This window comes from Echiichthys vipera (genome assembly GCF_963691815.1).
Source record: "Echiichthys vipera genome assembly, chromosome: 14".
Taxonomy (NCBI): Eukaryota; Metazoa; Chordata; class Actinopteri; order Perciformes; family Trachinidae; genus Echiichthys; species Echiichthys vipera.
The window spans coordinates 17,551,569-17,566,711 of NC_139839.1; the positions used below are offsets into that span (position 1 = coordinate 17,551,569).

At 41.6% G+C, this 15,143-nt stretch overlaps 1 protein-coding gene across 1 annotated transcript; it reads right to left on the reverse strand.

Moving 5' to 3' along the window:
• Positions 1-928: 928 nt before the first annotated feature.
• On the reverse strand, positions 929-10,096 carry LOC310956919 (insulin receptor substrate 1-B; the record flags this gene model as incomplete). The annotated part of the gene is made up of 4 exons (XM_083927297.1): positions 929-1,052; positions 3,201-3,222; positions 5,095-8,244; positions 9,748-10,096. 4 exons carry the CDS (start codon positions 10,094-10,096, stop codon positions 929-931), a joined length of 3,645 nt encoding a protein of 1,214 aa, XP_083783423.1.
• Between the last annotated feature and the right edge of the window lie 5,047 nt (positions 10,097-15,143).

Below are 15,143 nucleotides of genomic sequence, written 5' to 3' on the forward strand. Positions count from 1 at the left end.
CTTTGAAAGGATAATAAAAAAACATTGTTCTCATCTCTCAACTACAACCTAACAGTGTGATGTCGACTGCAGTGTGAAAATGAAATAGTAATCATACGAATTACACTTTATAAATTTAAAAAAGTGTGGTTTTCCCACAACCATTTTCTTTTGTAAAGGACTGACAGAATACATAAATATCTAAATGACATTTGTAGCCTATAACATAATGTCATGCCAATAACATAGACTGTATTTAATTATACCACATTTTGAAGTCCATAAGTAGCACAAGAAAAGTGGAAGAAGCATAAAGGCTTTGTTTAGGCAACTGTATATAATAAATCAAATATGTTTACCGTAACAGCGTATATTGGTGTATGAAACCTCTGCCAAGCTGTATTTCCTTCTTATTTTGGCTTTATAATGACACCTGATGATCATTTAACTTATTACAAATGGACAAAGGATGATGTATAAAAACTCAAACCTCGAGGATTCAAGTTTGGGACCCGATAAATAAGTAAATACTCCAGAATGCAGCTGAGATGGAGTCAACTGCCACTTTGAACCTCGATTTACTGTATAAAAGGTCAAGATTGGCTCATGTGCCAGGCTCAATGTGTTTTAAATTAAGATGCACAGATGGACTTTATTTTGCCATAATGGCCACCTGAGAAGTCATCCTTCATCCAGCCTATATTACGCTAAATGATGATCAAATGTCATTTTTGTTCAAAACAAGGGCAAAAACAAAACACTTTCCTTACCCCATGAGTGAGTGAGTGAGTGTGTGTGTGTGTGTGTGTGTGTGTGTGTGTGTGTGTGTGTGTGTGTGTGTGTGTGTGTGTGTGTGTGTGTGTGTGTGTGTGTGTGTGTGTGTGTGTGTTGGCACACATTTAGATGACAGAAAACAGCTGACAGGATGGGGATGAGTTTTCCAGGGTTTTCAATGTTCAGTGCGGTTGTGGCAACAGATCGGGCCGCCGACCGTCTCCTCATAGACTGAGAGCTGTCGAACTGTCGCACTGTCGCACTGCCGCACGCTCAGATCCGCGATGGAGATCAACAATCTGGAGTAAAAGAATCAAAAGCAGGGATGACACATTATAGAAAACAAAAGTTTTTTTCTACTGGTTACAATCATTTCTGTTTAAGAAAGTGTTCTCCAGATTACATATCAATCCACAGAAAAATCTCATCCAAGTGTCTCTGTGCAAACTCTTACAGAAGGCAGTTTAGACTAGATTATACATTCTCCGAAGCGTATTGCTTTTGAGCTCCTGCTGGCTGCTTGGGTAAACATCACATGGCGCATGATATCTTTCTAAAAGGATTTTCTGATTGGGAGTCTCACGCACACTGTTGCCGATGTCAACATGTGTCTTTGCCTCAGACTTATCGGTTCCAGGGCTTTTTTTGTTTTTTCACGAGCCACCTGAACAAACACTGCCCTAATTCTGATCATGTCAGCAGCAAGATCTATATCTACCTGGAATTACAAAGATTTTCATGTCTTGAGGTCTGTGGAAGAGAAGACCGATGACAGCATGTTTTTTTGTATTCTGTGGTTTTTGGGGCAGATAGTGTTTTAAAGGTCCCATAATATGTTCATTTTCAGATTCAAACTCATATTTTGGGCTTCTACTAGAACATGCTTTTAGTTAAAGAAAATCATTATTTTTCTGATGCTGTCCCCCTCTGTCTGAAACCCTCTGTTTTAGTGCCTGCCTCTTTAATTTGGCTCCTTTAAAGTCACAGTTTTTGAATAAGGGCTGTGTGCATTTCTCTGTAAATTGAGCGTTTTGATAATTTCACCATAGTTATATAGCACCTTGACCTGCTATATAATAAAAAAAAGACATGTAAATCTCACTTTTTACAATGTGGGAGAATAGAGAAGGCAGAGTGTGCTCTGGTTCATATTTTTTCTACGTGCCGGGTATGAAGCTCATCAGTGCTAAAACATGACTGCAGTGCTCACTAACAACTACTCGTATCGCTCTAAGTGGATCAAATAACGATAATTAACCATTTACAAACATCAGACAGCCTAGAGGATAGAAGTTACATCATTGAATCAGACTTTGCTTTTTGCCCAGACAATAACCTGCGTAGGTTGAGCCGAGAAGTCTTCTTACACTTTGCTTGTAATGCAGATGTGACAATACAGCAGTGAAGACATGGGGCAACAAATTAACACCTTAATCTAATTCTGGTGTTTTAATAAGCATTTTATTTGAGTGTCCAATTAAATATGTAATTAAAACAAGTGGAGTAATGTCATTTTAGCACATTTATTTGAATGGTGATTGGGCATTTGAGAAGCCTGTTTATTTGAGGGTTGTTTTTTTTATGTTGCAGTACAGCCACCGTCCTCCGGCTTCAGATACTGAGTTCCATTATTAGAATATGGCTGCAGTTAATGAAAGTGCAAGCGTAATAGCTTAAAAGAGGTTGAGAGACGTGCAATCATTAATCGCAGTGTGAAAAATGAAATGCAAGTGTAATTCAACGAATATTAACAGAGCCTTCTTTTCTTTGCTATGCATGTTAAACGCATGAATACACTGTCTTCAATTTAAATAATTATTCTGATTATACTTGTACACGTAGAGATTGATTATAAATCAATCATGCAAATGCCGTAGATGCTCCAAATAATTAATCTGCACAAGTTGTTTGTTACATTCGGTCCCCTGATTAATATTTATATGTACCTGTGCATTTACATTTTAAACATACTTCCTCTTGCAGCTTTCAGCAGTCGATCTCTTATGTATGAGGTGAAATACTTTCTGAATGTTTGTCTTATGAATTCAAATGTCCATTACTGATGTAGAAAAGAGAAGGAACAGAGAAGAAGAGAGTGGATACCTTTTGATGCTGCTGCCATGTTTATTGATGTATATGTGAATGCTACAGATATGTGTACTATGATTTTCCTTATTTTTTATTGTATTATTATCCAGCGGGTTTTATATTCCATCCTACATTATTTATTCTTTGTATTCTATTTAATCATATTTTTATTTCTCTTACTTTTACAACTATTATTAATAATCTTGTTTTCTTCCCTGACACTTTGACCTGCATTTCTTGTATGAAAAGTACCAAACAGATGAAGTTTATTTTAACAATGAAGTGCTTCAGCATTCATCCATCAAAAGTTTGTATTACATTAACCAGTAAATAATTGTCATGTGCAATGTGAGGGAAACCTCAGGGCCGCCATGTGAAATCCTGCAGCCGATAGCACACCCACATATAAACATAAACACCCAGCCTCTGTTCTCTCTACCTCCATTTATGTGAAATGGCTCATTACCAGCAGACAAATCAATTGGCTTTGCTCTTTGAACACCCACTTGTGATAATAAGAGACTCTACAGACAGCCCACAGCCTGGTAACACAGTGCTACCCTCCAGCTCGAAGCAAAGGTACACATCAGGAAAAGATGACAGGGGAAGGAGTGACTAAGACCCAGACATGAATTCTGTCTGTGGATCATGCACATCACATAAAAAGCTTACATCCAGATGCACAAACATTACCAAGAATTATGTCTTTTCACATATTTTGAAATATTTATTTCACGTTCACTTAGGGCTGCAGCGATTAGTCAACTTATCAATCAGTTGATTGACAGACTTTTTTTTTTTTAATTTAACCTTTATTTAACCAGGAAAAGTCCCATTGAGAAAAACAATCAACCAACTATTTGGATAAATCGTTGAAGTCATTTTTTCATACCATAGTAGCAGGCTGTATTCAGGCTCTCTAATGTGGCGATTTCCTGATTTTATGGTTTATATCAAATAAAAATGGATATTTTGAGGTTTTGGACCAACAAAACAAGACATTTGAAAACATATACGTGGACTTTGAGAAACAGGGATGGACAACATTCTAATAGATAATGAAAATAATAATAAGTTGCAGCCCTAAAATTAGGGCTACAACCTACAATCATTTTCATTATTGATTAATCAGCAGATTCATTTATTAATTCAAATATTAATTTCTAAAACTATTTTTGTAGCTTGTTTTGTTAGACCAACAGTTTATAACCCAAAGATATTCTGTTTATTATCATAGATGACTAAGGAAACCAGATTAGATTAATCAGATCAATGTTCTGTCGATCAATTTATAAATAGAGCGACTAATAATTTTAGCTCTCTGGTATTGCATCTTCTTTCACTGAAAATGATCTTAACTGGTTTTGCAATTGATAAAAAAAATGCTGAAAATTGGGGCTGCAACTAACAATTTTTCATTACTGATGAATCTGAAGAATTTTTTGACTGATTAATCGATCGATCGATCGATCGATTGATTGATTGATTGATCGATCGATCAGGGACTGTATAAAAATCATGAGGGGTCAGAGAATGGGGAAAATATTCAAATAAAAAATTCCATATTTTATCAAACCATCAGTTCAAACGCAGATGATAGTCATATTACTATCATATATGACAACAGAAAAGCCTCAAAACATCACATTTAATGAGCTTAAACAAGAGACATTTGACTGAAACGAAAAAGATTCATTTCATACCAATCAACCAATCGCAGCAGCTCAACTGAAAATGTAATATTTCCAGACAAAGTAAAGATGTTAACTCTTTTCAGTAGGTTATAAAGTCAAACAATTAACAGTTAATCATGCTTTTCTGTTCAAGAAGAAGAAGAAGAAGAAGACACGTCCTACTGGGTTGTGAACCAGCGGGTGTTTTCCACCAAATATAACCTTTCTTTTCATAGTTCATTACTTAGTTTTGAAATATGTTCTATATTAATTAAATTATTACAGTATTTTCTATGTTGATACATATTAATTAGCCTCATAGACATTGTCTCACCCCCCCCCCCCCCCCCTTGTCAGGCTTGACACCAACAACCCGATTGTTTACAACATGAATAAATCGAGGTGCAACTACACTGCAAACTTAAACAATATGTCTCGAACTTTACTATCATAAAACATGTTATCTAAAAATCTATGGAGTCCCAGCTGTAGAAGAAGATAAAATCTCAGATGCTAAAATGTAATTTGGTTCAATAGATGTTTTAAGATGAGATGGGTTTGCAGTCCAAGTAGCACTTACCTTGACCATCCTTCCTACTGTTTTGGTGTGCTCTCAGTTCTTCTGATTTATAGAAATCAATGCTGGCGTAAGTGTTGAGGCTGGAACCAGCGCTGCTGCCCAATGCAATTCCTCCAATGTTGTAGGCTGAGGAGTTACGCTCCACTCCGGCTTGAGGACTCTCCTTAACAGCCAGGTCAAGATCAATATAGTTAAGGCCTTGTTCAGCAGATGAGGTGGAGGCTTGTGGTGGAGGCGTGGCAGATAAACTAGCTACCTGCCTGTTCTCCCACAGCGAGCAATCCAAACCATGTCGATGGCTCGCCGCCTGGCTGCCCTCCGTGAAGCTGGAGGTAGAAGAAGGTGGGTGGCGTGGTAGGGAGGGAGGTGAGTTAAATGTCTCTGAACGGTGGCTCTGCCATCCCTGTGGCTCACCTCGGACCGATCTGCTGCTTCGCTCAGGAGACTGGGAGGACTTTACTGGGGAAAAACCCAAGCCTGTTTCCTGATCCATGGATAAGGGTTGACCTGAGTGGATGGCAGGTCTTGCTGAAATACTGGGATCTGAACCTTTGTTTTCTATAAATGGAGTAGGGGCATCTGTTGGCATTGCTGCCATCTTTACTTTTGTTCTGTACCCGGTGTTGCCCTCCGCTGCCAGAGGAGAGGACGTGCTGTGTTCATGTCGGGCCTTGGGGGCAATAGCTGGTGGACCCTGCATGGCGCTGAATGTGGTTCTAACAGGAGCCAGGGGCGTTGAGGACTTTCCTAGATCCATGCTGACGTATTCGGCGGAGGTGGACAATGGAGCAGAGAAGCTGCGGGGAAGGTTAACGGGATTATCGTGGCAGAGAAGTGGTTGATTCAAAGGCCTTAGGGTTCCATGGATCAAAGGTTGTCTACGTTCAGACCCCGACCGTCGTCCTCCGCCATGCTTATTGTCCTCCTTGAACACAATACTGACATACTCACCGACATTTTGAGACACCGATGGCAGCAGATTCTCCTTCACCCTGGGCAGGGTGTTTGCTTTAGCAATGTCTGAAGACACACTGAGGGGACGGACCCTCCTTTGTTGCTTTGGGCTCTTACTTGATCCACGTTTTTGATGATGACGCCCATCTTTTGCGCATGTTCCCGCAAACTTGTACTCTGCTCCGGTTCTTACTAAACTTAACCCTCTCCCTGCTGAAAGGGACTTGTCTTCCAGGCTCTCACTGCTGGCTGAACTGGAGGAGAAGGAAGAGGAAGACATGGAGAGTTGGCAGCCTCCTGCAGAGCCCGCTGCAGTTTTGTTCCTCTTGCTGTATCCCACTCCCCCTCCCCTTCCAGCACTATCATGCCCACTGCTGTCCTTTTTCCCTTCTCCTTTGTTTAAGTCATCTTCAAAGCGAGTATAAAGAGTATGTTGATAAGCTCTTGGCAGGGAGAAGTAGGAATTGAACATTTTTGGTTGCAGTTGGTGCTGTTCGGGGTGGGACGGCGGTGTGCTGCAGGCAGAGCGGCTGCAGACGGGTGAGGTGTTCATGTAGTCACTGACAGCCCGGCTCTCCATGCTGGCCCTGCTGTCCCACATGCCCAGTCCGTGCAGGTCTGTGGAGCTGCTGCTATTTGGAGACATGACCATGTAGCCCTCTGTGCTGGGCTGGCGGATGTGCTGAGGGGGGGACACACTGTTGTTGGGGGTCATGGCCATATATTCATCATCTGTCCCAGGTTTAGCGCCGGTATCAGACATACCTATCGAGAGAGAGAGCGAAACTGGAGGAGATGTGACTCCAGGCAACATTGACATATAGCCACTTTCCACGGCTGCTCCACCTTCCACTTCTCGCCTGCTCTTGTCAGCCCTCTTCCTACTTTTTCCTACTGCATCAAGCTGCCCAACCCCAGCTGCCTGACCCCCTGAGCCTTGGCGCAAATCAGCTCTCTCTCGAGTAGCACTCTGCGTCATGATGGCATATTCTTCATCATCTTCATCGTCTTCATCTTTTCTATGTGGAGTCAGACGTTCATGTGCTGCCAACGGCAGGGAAGCCCTCTTACTTAGTAGTCTGCGCTCTGCCTCAGATTCCCTGCTGGATGAGCGCCTTAAAATCCGTCGACCTTTTGAGCGATGATGGGAACCAAGGAGACCCTCTCGCTGTCCCATCACTATATAGCTGGAGGTGCCCTCTCCATGTGCATGATGTCCAGACAGACTAGGAACGAGAAGAGAGTGTTCCCCGGGACTGGAGCCATATTCATCTGAGGAGCCATAGTCGCTCGGTGAACCTGAAACAGAAACTCTCTGAGAAACACGAGGGTAGGAGCAGATCATCATGCCTCCCACTGCTGCCCCGACTAGGCCACACTCTGAGCCGTGACCAGAGCTGGAGGACAGACTTGGTGCAGGAGAGGGAGCAGGGTTAGGCGTGTAACGTGCAAGGCTGAGGGTAATCTTAGCAGGAGTTGGGGCCCTGGTGGGCTTGGGCCTCAGTGTCGGAGTAGTTGAGCAGGAACCATTAAGACTTGGACTGGAGCTGGCCCATGTCCCTTTGGCACTCGCTCCACCCTCCTCCGACCTGGCCCCGATGCTGGCAGTCCGTGCCCTTGGGAATCCATGGCGTGAGGTGGGTGAAGTGCTCGTGCTGCTACCTCCTGTTCCTGGGGTCTCTGTGCGGGCTCGTCTGGAGAAGCCCACCTGGCTCGGTGGCAGATTTGGATGATGCCGACGGCTCGGGACACTGATGGGGTTCGAAGCAGTACCACCTCCACACGACGTCCCCACAGACTGGGATTTACTGCGCTGACGGAACTCCTCACTTAGGGCCTTCATAGCCTCCAGCAGGGTCTCGTGCATGTGCTGAGCCACCACAGAGTCATCCACCTGCATCCAGAACTCTCCAGGGCCAGTTATAGCTGAGCGACCCACCTCAATGAAGAAAAAATTCTCTGAGTGGCCACACCTGCGAACATTCATCAGCTGTAACACCACAGCTGCCACATCAGAGTTGAGTTTGACAAAGTTGACTGTCTTGTCTGTTAGGCACAGCCGGTAGATGCCCACTAAGTTCCTGGCGTGTCCAAGACCTTTCGGCCAAACCTTAACCTGCCATACTTCCTTGAAGGTTGGAACAGGAGATGGAGAGCTACACTCTCCACTACTGCCATAGTCTTCAGGAGTTTTACCTAGGAAACAATACAGAATAAATAAATAATCAATTAAGGTATTTGATGACTTAACGTATACATACATATATAGATCTGGAAATACCACAAATTACACACAGTACACATTCTGTAGAAATATGAAGCCAAAGTGAAACATAATACACTAATAATAATAAATAATAACACACTAATAAGTGATACCTGTCATTACTAAATAGCTGCATGCAAGAATCCTGTATCTGCCAAGCAACAGTGCTGCATCTACTTCATCATCATCACTTTGAAGCTACAGCTCTATAATTTATTAAGTCTTAGGCGGTATAAAATACATCTACTGAAAAGCAGCAGCTCCCATTGTGAAATAATAAATCAAAGTTCAGTTCAATGCCAATCACATGACAAATTACAGGATTAAAAAGTTTTTTTCACGCCACACTGTCACTGTTACCTCCACTGAACAACTGTCGTGGTTTTCTCCCATTCTCCCATCATATTTAATATATTAGAGATAATCCCCACTAGAATCACTATAATCTGATATAGGCCTACTGGTGTGCTTCTATCTACATTTATGCGTCCCTGTGCACATTACGAACAGGTATACAGCCACATTAGATTACATTAATAACAGTGTTTTATTGTGGCTGGACCTGAGACATAATCTCAACAAAATGGGGGTCTGTACTCCATAATGTCTATCTAATCAGGGCTCCACAACATGACAAAATAAAAGCTGCACAAGCCCGTCAGTCTCAACTAACTGAAATGCAAAGGATAACAGGGAGGATGTTTGGTCGTATTCAGCTCCGGCAAGGATAACAACGTAAACACCAGGATAACCAACAGAAATCCATTTTTCCAGTGAGAGCGCACTGACGGTGCCATCTCCTCCCTACCAGCAGCGCCGTGTAACGCGAATGTGGGTTAGGCGAACGGCAGTCAGAGCTGTGCAGAAAAACAAAAACACAGGCTCCAGCGGAGTGCACCGCGATAGGCTACTACTATATGATGCATCCCTTGCATGGTTGCTATATGCCCACTGCGCCATGCAAAAATACACCGACGTATGAAATGGGCTGCATTTTCGATCAGAAAAGGGCGATCATCTAAATATTATTACATATAAACATGCGATTTAATGCGTCAAATCATATTTTGCTGACAGAAAAAAACACCCGCAGCTTCTTACTGTATTAAACCAACGCTTAATGAGATTGTGCAGCACAAACACAGCACATGCCGCCCATAGCGTGTCGGTCTACCCAGTTCACTCGGATCCACCTGCCTCTTGGATAAAACACACCGTCCAAATCGCATGACTTAGACTTATTTGTTTAAATGAAATGGGTTAACTAGAGCTGCAGCAAAAAAAAAAAAAAAATCAAACAATCCGAGTCAATGATAGGCAATGGACAATCAGGAATGACCGAGCCACATAGTGTATGGAGAACAAACAGCCTACGGCAGGATAGGCCTGATGCAGAAACAGATAGAAATCACATCACACTTCAGATCTCTTACAGTTGCACTGGAGGTCCAGCATTGCTTGGTACCACTCGTTTTGGACCTCCTCGCTGTCTGCAGCGATGGCAAAGCTCTCGCTGCGGGTATAAAGGACTATCATGTGCTTGTTCTTGGAATCTGCCCGCTTGTTGATGTTGAAGCAAGTCTCCAGGTTGAGGACTTTTTTGGGCACAGGTGATTTACTGCGGAATTTCTTCTCGTTCTCATAATACTCAAGTCGAGCAGGACCATGCTCCGAGGCCGCCCTCAGCACGAAGAATCGCCGGTGCATTGATTTATGCTTGCGGAGATAGCCGCTTTTCTGCACATCTTCATAGTTCTGCGGCTCGGCTGCTTGGTTCTCCATGGCCGAGACAGGGCGATGAATATTACAAGCCAATAATCTCAGGGGGGAAATCCAAGCCCATGTGTAAAAGACTGCTCCTCATTAATCCATCGCAACTACATTCCTCGTCCTCCCCATGTCCACGTTTAAGTGTCCAGCGTGTGTGCGAGGGCTAAGGATGGGGGGAAATCAGCCAAACCATGATTTGGACCTGGTATCATAGTCTACTGTGAGTCCAGCAGCTGCAGGAGGATCCGCGCACCGAGCGCGTCCAGCGTCCGCCGCTGCTCGTCCCGCAGCCCAGCCCGGTCCTGCCCGATCGAGTCCAACCGCGATGCAGCTCGGCTACTTAAGGACGTCGCCTCCACCTGTCTGAGGTTGCCCACAGCCAGTCTGTACCCACCACTGTCAAGCAGGGTCTAATAGAAACACAACTTCTGGCGAAGACTTTCAAAATAAAGGCATCATCAAATTGAATCTGAGGCCCTAAGACCACATGTTCATCCAGTCCTATATTGTTTTACCACATGCCATGCTATCCTGCTAAAATTAAAAAGAATAACAGACTGGATGAATTAACTAATATGCCATTAAATGTACCAAAGATAATATAAAAACATGTAGGCATGAATGCATTGATAAAATGTGACATGAAATTAAAAGAAAAGAAAATTAGCTTCTTTATTTATTAACCTTTGTATTTCCCCTATTTATTTATGTTCCTCTCTAAAAAATGTATTCATGTTTGCATTACTTTTTATTTTATTTAATATATACATGTTTTAATAGATTAACCAATTTCTTTATTAATTAACGTTTTCATTTCCTCTTCGTTATGCATGAAGGGGGGGGGGGGGTATCATTCAGTGTGGTTGATCAATATTTTTTAAATAAAGTAAATTGTTTAAAAAAAAATACATTAAAAATGAATGAAAGCAAATTCATAAAAGGGCTAGAGAAAAGATAGATTCATGTATACAAAGGTAAATAAATACGATAACTAATTAATGTCTAAATGTATTTTGAATATTATTTTTGGTATTTATCGAGACATTTTTTACATTCATATTTTGTTGCGACCACAACCTAATATGCTTTAATTGTGAAAGCCAACCTGTTATGTTTCCGGTCTTCACCTGGGTCTCTCTGGCTGACTTGACTCAGCTCCTGCTAGACTGGTGCCAGTCAAATGCCAGGGGGGCTTCAGGACTGATGGGGTGCACAGAGGAACACGATGTTCATCCGGGGAAAACTTCGTTTATCATCACGTGGACGGTCCGACTGTTCAGGTCGTTTAATTTATCATTTCATTGGCAGACTGTGGAGGAAAACAGCTGCAGAACAGGCTGGTTGAGAGGTCAGGGCTTCTGCAGCTATAGGCCTCAGATTATTGGGGTAGTAGAGTATAGGCTCCACTGAACTTCAACCAGACATTAAATGCATATGCGCGTATTTTACGGGGGGGGGGGGGGGGGGGGGGGGGGGGTCATAATAGCCCAACTCCCTAGACACTCTTAGAGGGATTGAGTAATCTAATGACATAGTAGGCTATTACATATGGTTTCAACTCCTTTTCAGTTTCACTTACCACTGCTAAATTAATTATCTTGAACATGATTTCCCCAAAAATCCCTATACCTATACTGTAGATGATACAGCCAGGGGTGTGAGTGGCCCTCCAAAGTGCCAAAAAGGATTTGGTAAAGCAACCTGTCAAACAGATCAAATTGTCCTCATAGAGACCTCCGTCTTAGTGGCAGAAATAAGGATTGCTTTGGAGCCGACATTGTCCTCAGGGCACTGATAATCCTGCTGGCAGTGCAGACATGATCTGTATGATTTGATAACATTTGAATCATTTTACAAATAAAAAATAGTGTCTTATTGTCTAAAGCAGCTAACACTATAGGACAAGCGTGTTATGACACTTGGAGTTTCTTTTAAGAAAATCTCTTACCCAAAGCAGCAAATAAACTCACACTGAAGGAAAACTATAATTCTGTTGTACGATTTCTACGTCTAAACCTAAATCTCTAGATTTAGACTGCAGGCCTGCATTGCCGTAAGCTCTACAATGCAACTTGAATTCAACTCCATGGAGGTTGTGTTTCAGCAGAAAATCCACTCATAAAATCATTTCGGATTTATGAACATTTGAGTGTTCAGGGTGAAATTGTGACAAAAACGTTTTTGTTGTTTGGGTTTGTTGATGGTGTGCAGGGTATTGCACACAAGTTGCATTATGTAAAACCTTCCTTATTGGATTGTTCCATTACAGAATAAAACAGAGTAAACCCAGCCCAAAGCTTGTTAGCATCACTGTAACTTGCTTTGGGATTTACAGTGAAATGGTGAGGTAAGCCTTCGCTCTTCTTCATAATCGAGTGGCGTTGAATGTTGCTGTTTTCAAGTCCTTTGCCCATTTTCAACACCACTATTCCAAAGCTGAAAGCATGTTATAATTGAAAAGTATGAATCAGATTTGACAGATAAAAGCACTATCTTAGATTATATATCAAGCTTTAAACTGCTTGCCTGTCGTTTAAAGTGTGATTCACTGGCCTTTATTGATTTACTGGTCCACTTGTTTTGAATCATAATTGAATGTACTGTCAGGGCACCGTTTGGGAAAATTGCCTCAACACATATAGACTCCAGAGTGGGCAACAAGACAAACATACAAACACACAATCTTCACTAAAACCATCATTTATTTACATAAATAAAGAGAACAATTGAGAACACTTTCAAAACCAAACAATCCATCCCATTTTGATCAATCTATTTGGCAAATTGATTAAAAATCTAGCAGAAGTAGATCCTACCTATGCAATAGTATAACTCATTTTGTTCTTTAGATACCCATTAAAATAGCCCCCGTGTTTTTCCTCTTGATTCAGAATCCTGGTTTTCTCTTTGTCAGGGGTTTAATCATGCTTGGAGGGCCGATGCTAAACACTTAATGGTGTGAGAGACTCCACAGGCAACCTGATAATCAAGCGGTCAGATGCCCATGATTTTTGTCCATATCCTGAGCTACTGTGACAACTCGGTGTACGTTAGAGGCGGTCAGCAAGTGAGCTCTCAAGGGGAAAAAAAGTCTGCAGACTGAAACTGTTGTTGGAGAAAAATCATGTCCTGACGTTGTCTGCCTATTGTTGCTTCAATATGAGTGCTGCAGACAATTAGCGAGCCAGCAAAGAGTGAGTGAACAATGCAGGTTGCTTGCTTCTTGAATGCAGTGTGATTAAACCTTTATGTTCTCGTAGACATCTCCTTTTGTGCAGGGGTTTAGTGGAACCCAAGCAGAAAAGAAAACTCCACTAAAAAGTCCCTAACCCTGCAGGACACAAAGACAAACTATGTACAAATTTACACTATGTACATATCCCCAAGCCAAAAAGAAATGACTCAGAAGACCCTGTCCTCCCCTTATTATTTTCATGCTTTATATGTTCTGTAAAATCCCCTGGGGTTGGGCATGGGGGCAACTTAGTTAACATTTGTTCTCAGAGGACCTTCAGATACAGCCGCTGTTTGGGGTCCCGAAGAGTCCAGAAAGGAAAATAATGGCTGCAAAACTCAGCCTCTGCCAGACATTTTCCCCTAAGGAAGACTGCTATACACATGAAAAGGCTCAAACTGCTGAAGCACATTATTGGAGATAATTTCAGTCAATTGACTCAGACATCCTGCATATCAGGTCAGAGCCGATATACTGTGTCACAGAAATCAGGTCTCCCTATTGCTGTCCTGTTGTCAAACACACAGCTGTACAGCCAATTCAGCCATGCATGCAGCGTGTTTCAGTAATTGGCTACATGTTCTGTGAGTGAAGCTACAGGGAAACTGCGTTATCATTAGTGAGCAACAGTTTGGGTCTCGTTGGGTCTTGATTTGGTGGAAACCGTCTGCATAATGTTGAAAGCAATACACACATCTTTTAAAACAACACATGCCGTATGTAGTACAGTATCATAGCATTTATATGGAGAGAAACATACTGTAGTGCACATCATAAGTCAATCTTTTGTAGAACAATATCATGTGGATGCCATGGCATTTTTCTGAAAACGATGCCATTAAATGTAAGGATTTTTTTGTTTTTTTTTGGCCCCAGGATATTTTTCAAGATATTTTCCAGCATGTATCTTCATAGTTTCTACTGGAACAAGTCAACCAAACTTAAACTAACTTCCCTAGACGCACTTAGAGTGAAACAGACCTCTCATTCAAATTGACTCAAATAGCACTACCGCGGTAACGGGATAAAATGTTATATTATCATTGTTAGATATTGTCTTTTTAAAAAAATCTGTATGAATCTAATATTAAATAAACACACTGGATGCTTTCTTTGATATATTTTCGTATTGTATGGCTTCATTCACCAAATGTGCCACAAAAGTTAAACCTGAGCCATCCCTGACCTGAGTTCATAACCCTGACTGACCCATCCTGTTCTTTTCAGCTTAAATTACTGTGAAATGCTTCAATGTAATAATTCTGAGTTGTTTTAAAAGGCTAATGCTTCTAAAGTGAGTGGTCTATTATACCCAAGCTGAATAGTTGAGCAGTAATAGCTTCCATGTTCATGATAACATCTCTCCAGTATCTCTACAAAGAACAAATCTCAGTACAAATACATACAGCACATGAAGTACACCAGTATCACACATGGTAGTGTAATAATATTTCTGTACACACATCCATCATCATCCCCCTCTTTAGGCAGTTGCTGTCCTCTAAATCAACACTTTTTGGATCTGTAATTCAACATTAGTATGCATATAATGCTGTATGTATACTGAACAAATATAATACAGACGCTTGCATTTTCTGCAATGCAGATTATTGTAGCATATAAATGATTTCCAAAAAAGTATGAATTCCCATGTCACTGGGGCTGGGTTTCCTTTTGAGCGTGGCAGAAATCATAATAAGACTGTAGCTGTTGCATGCTCGACGTTACCTTAGCTCTCTGTGTATTTTTTCACTGAAAAACAATTTTGATCTATAAAATATCACTTTTTATTCTGGGACATCAGTGAGAAAAAAAAAAATCAGC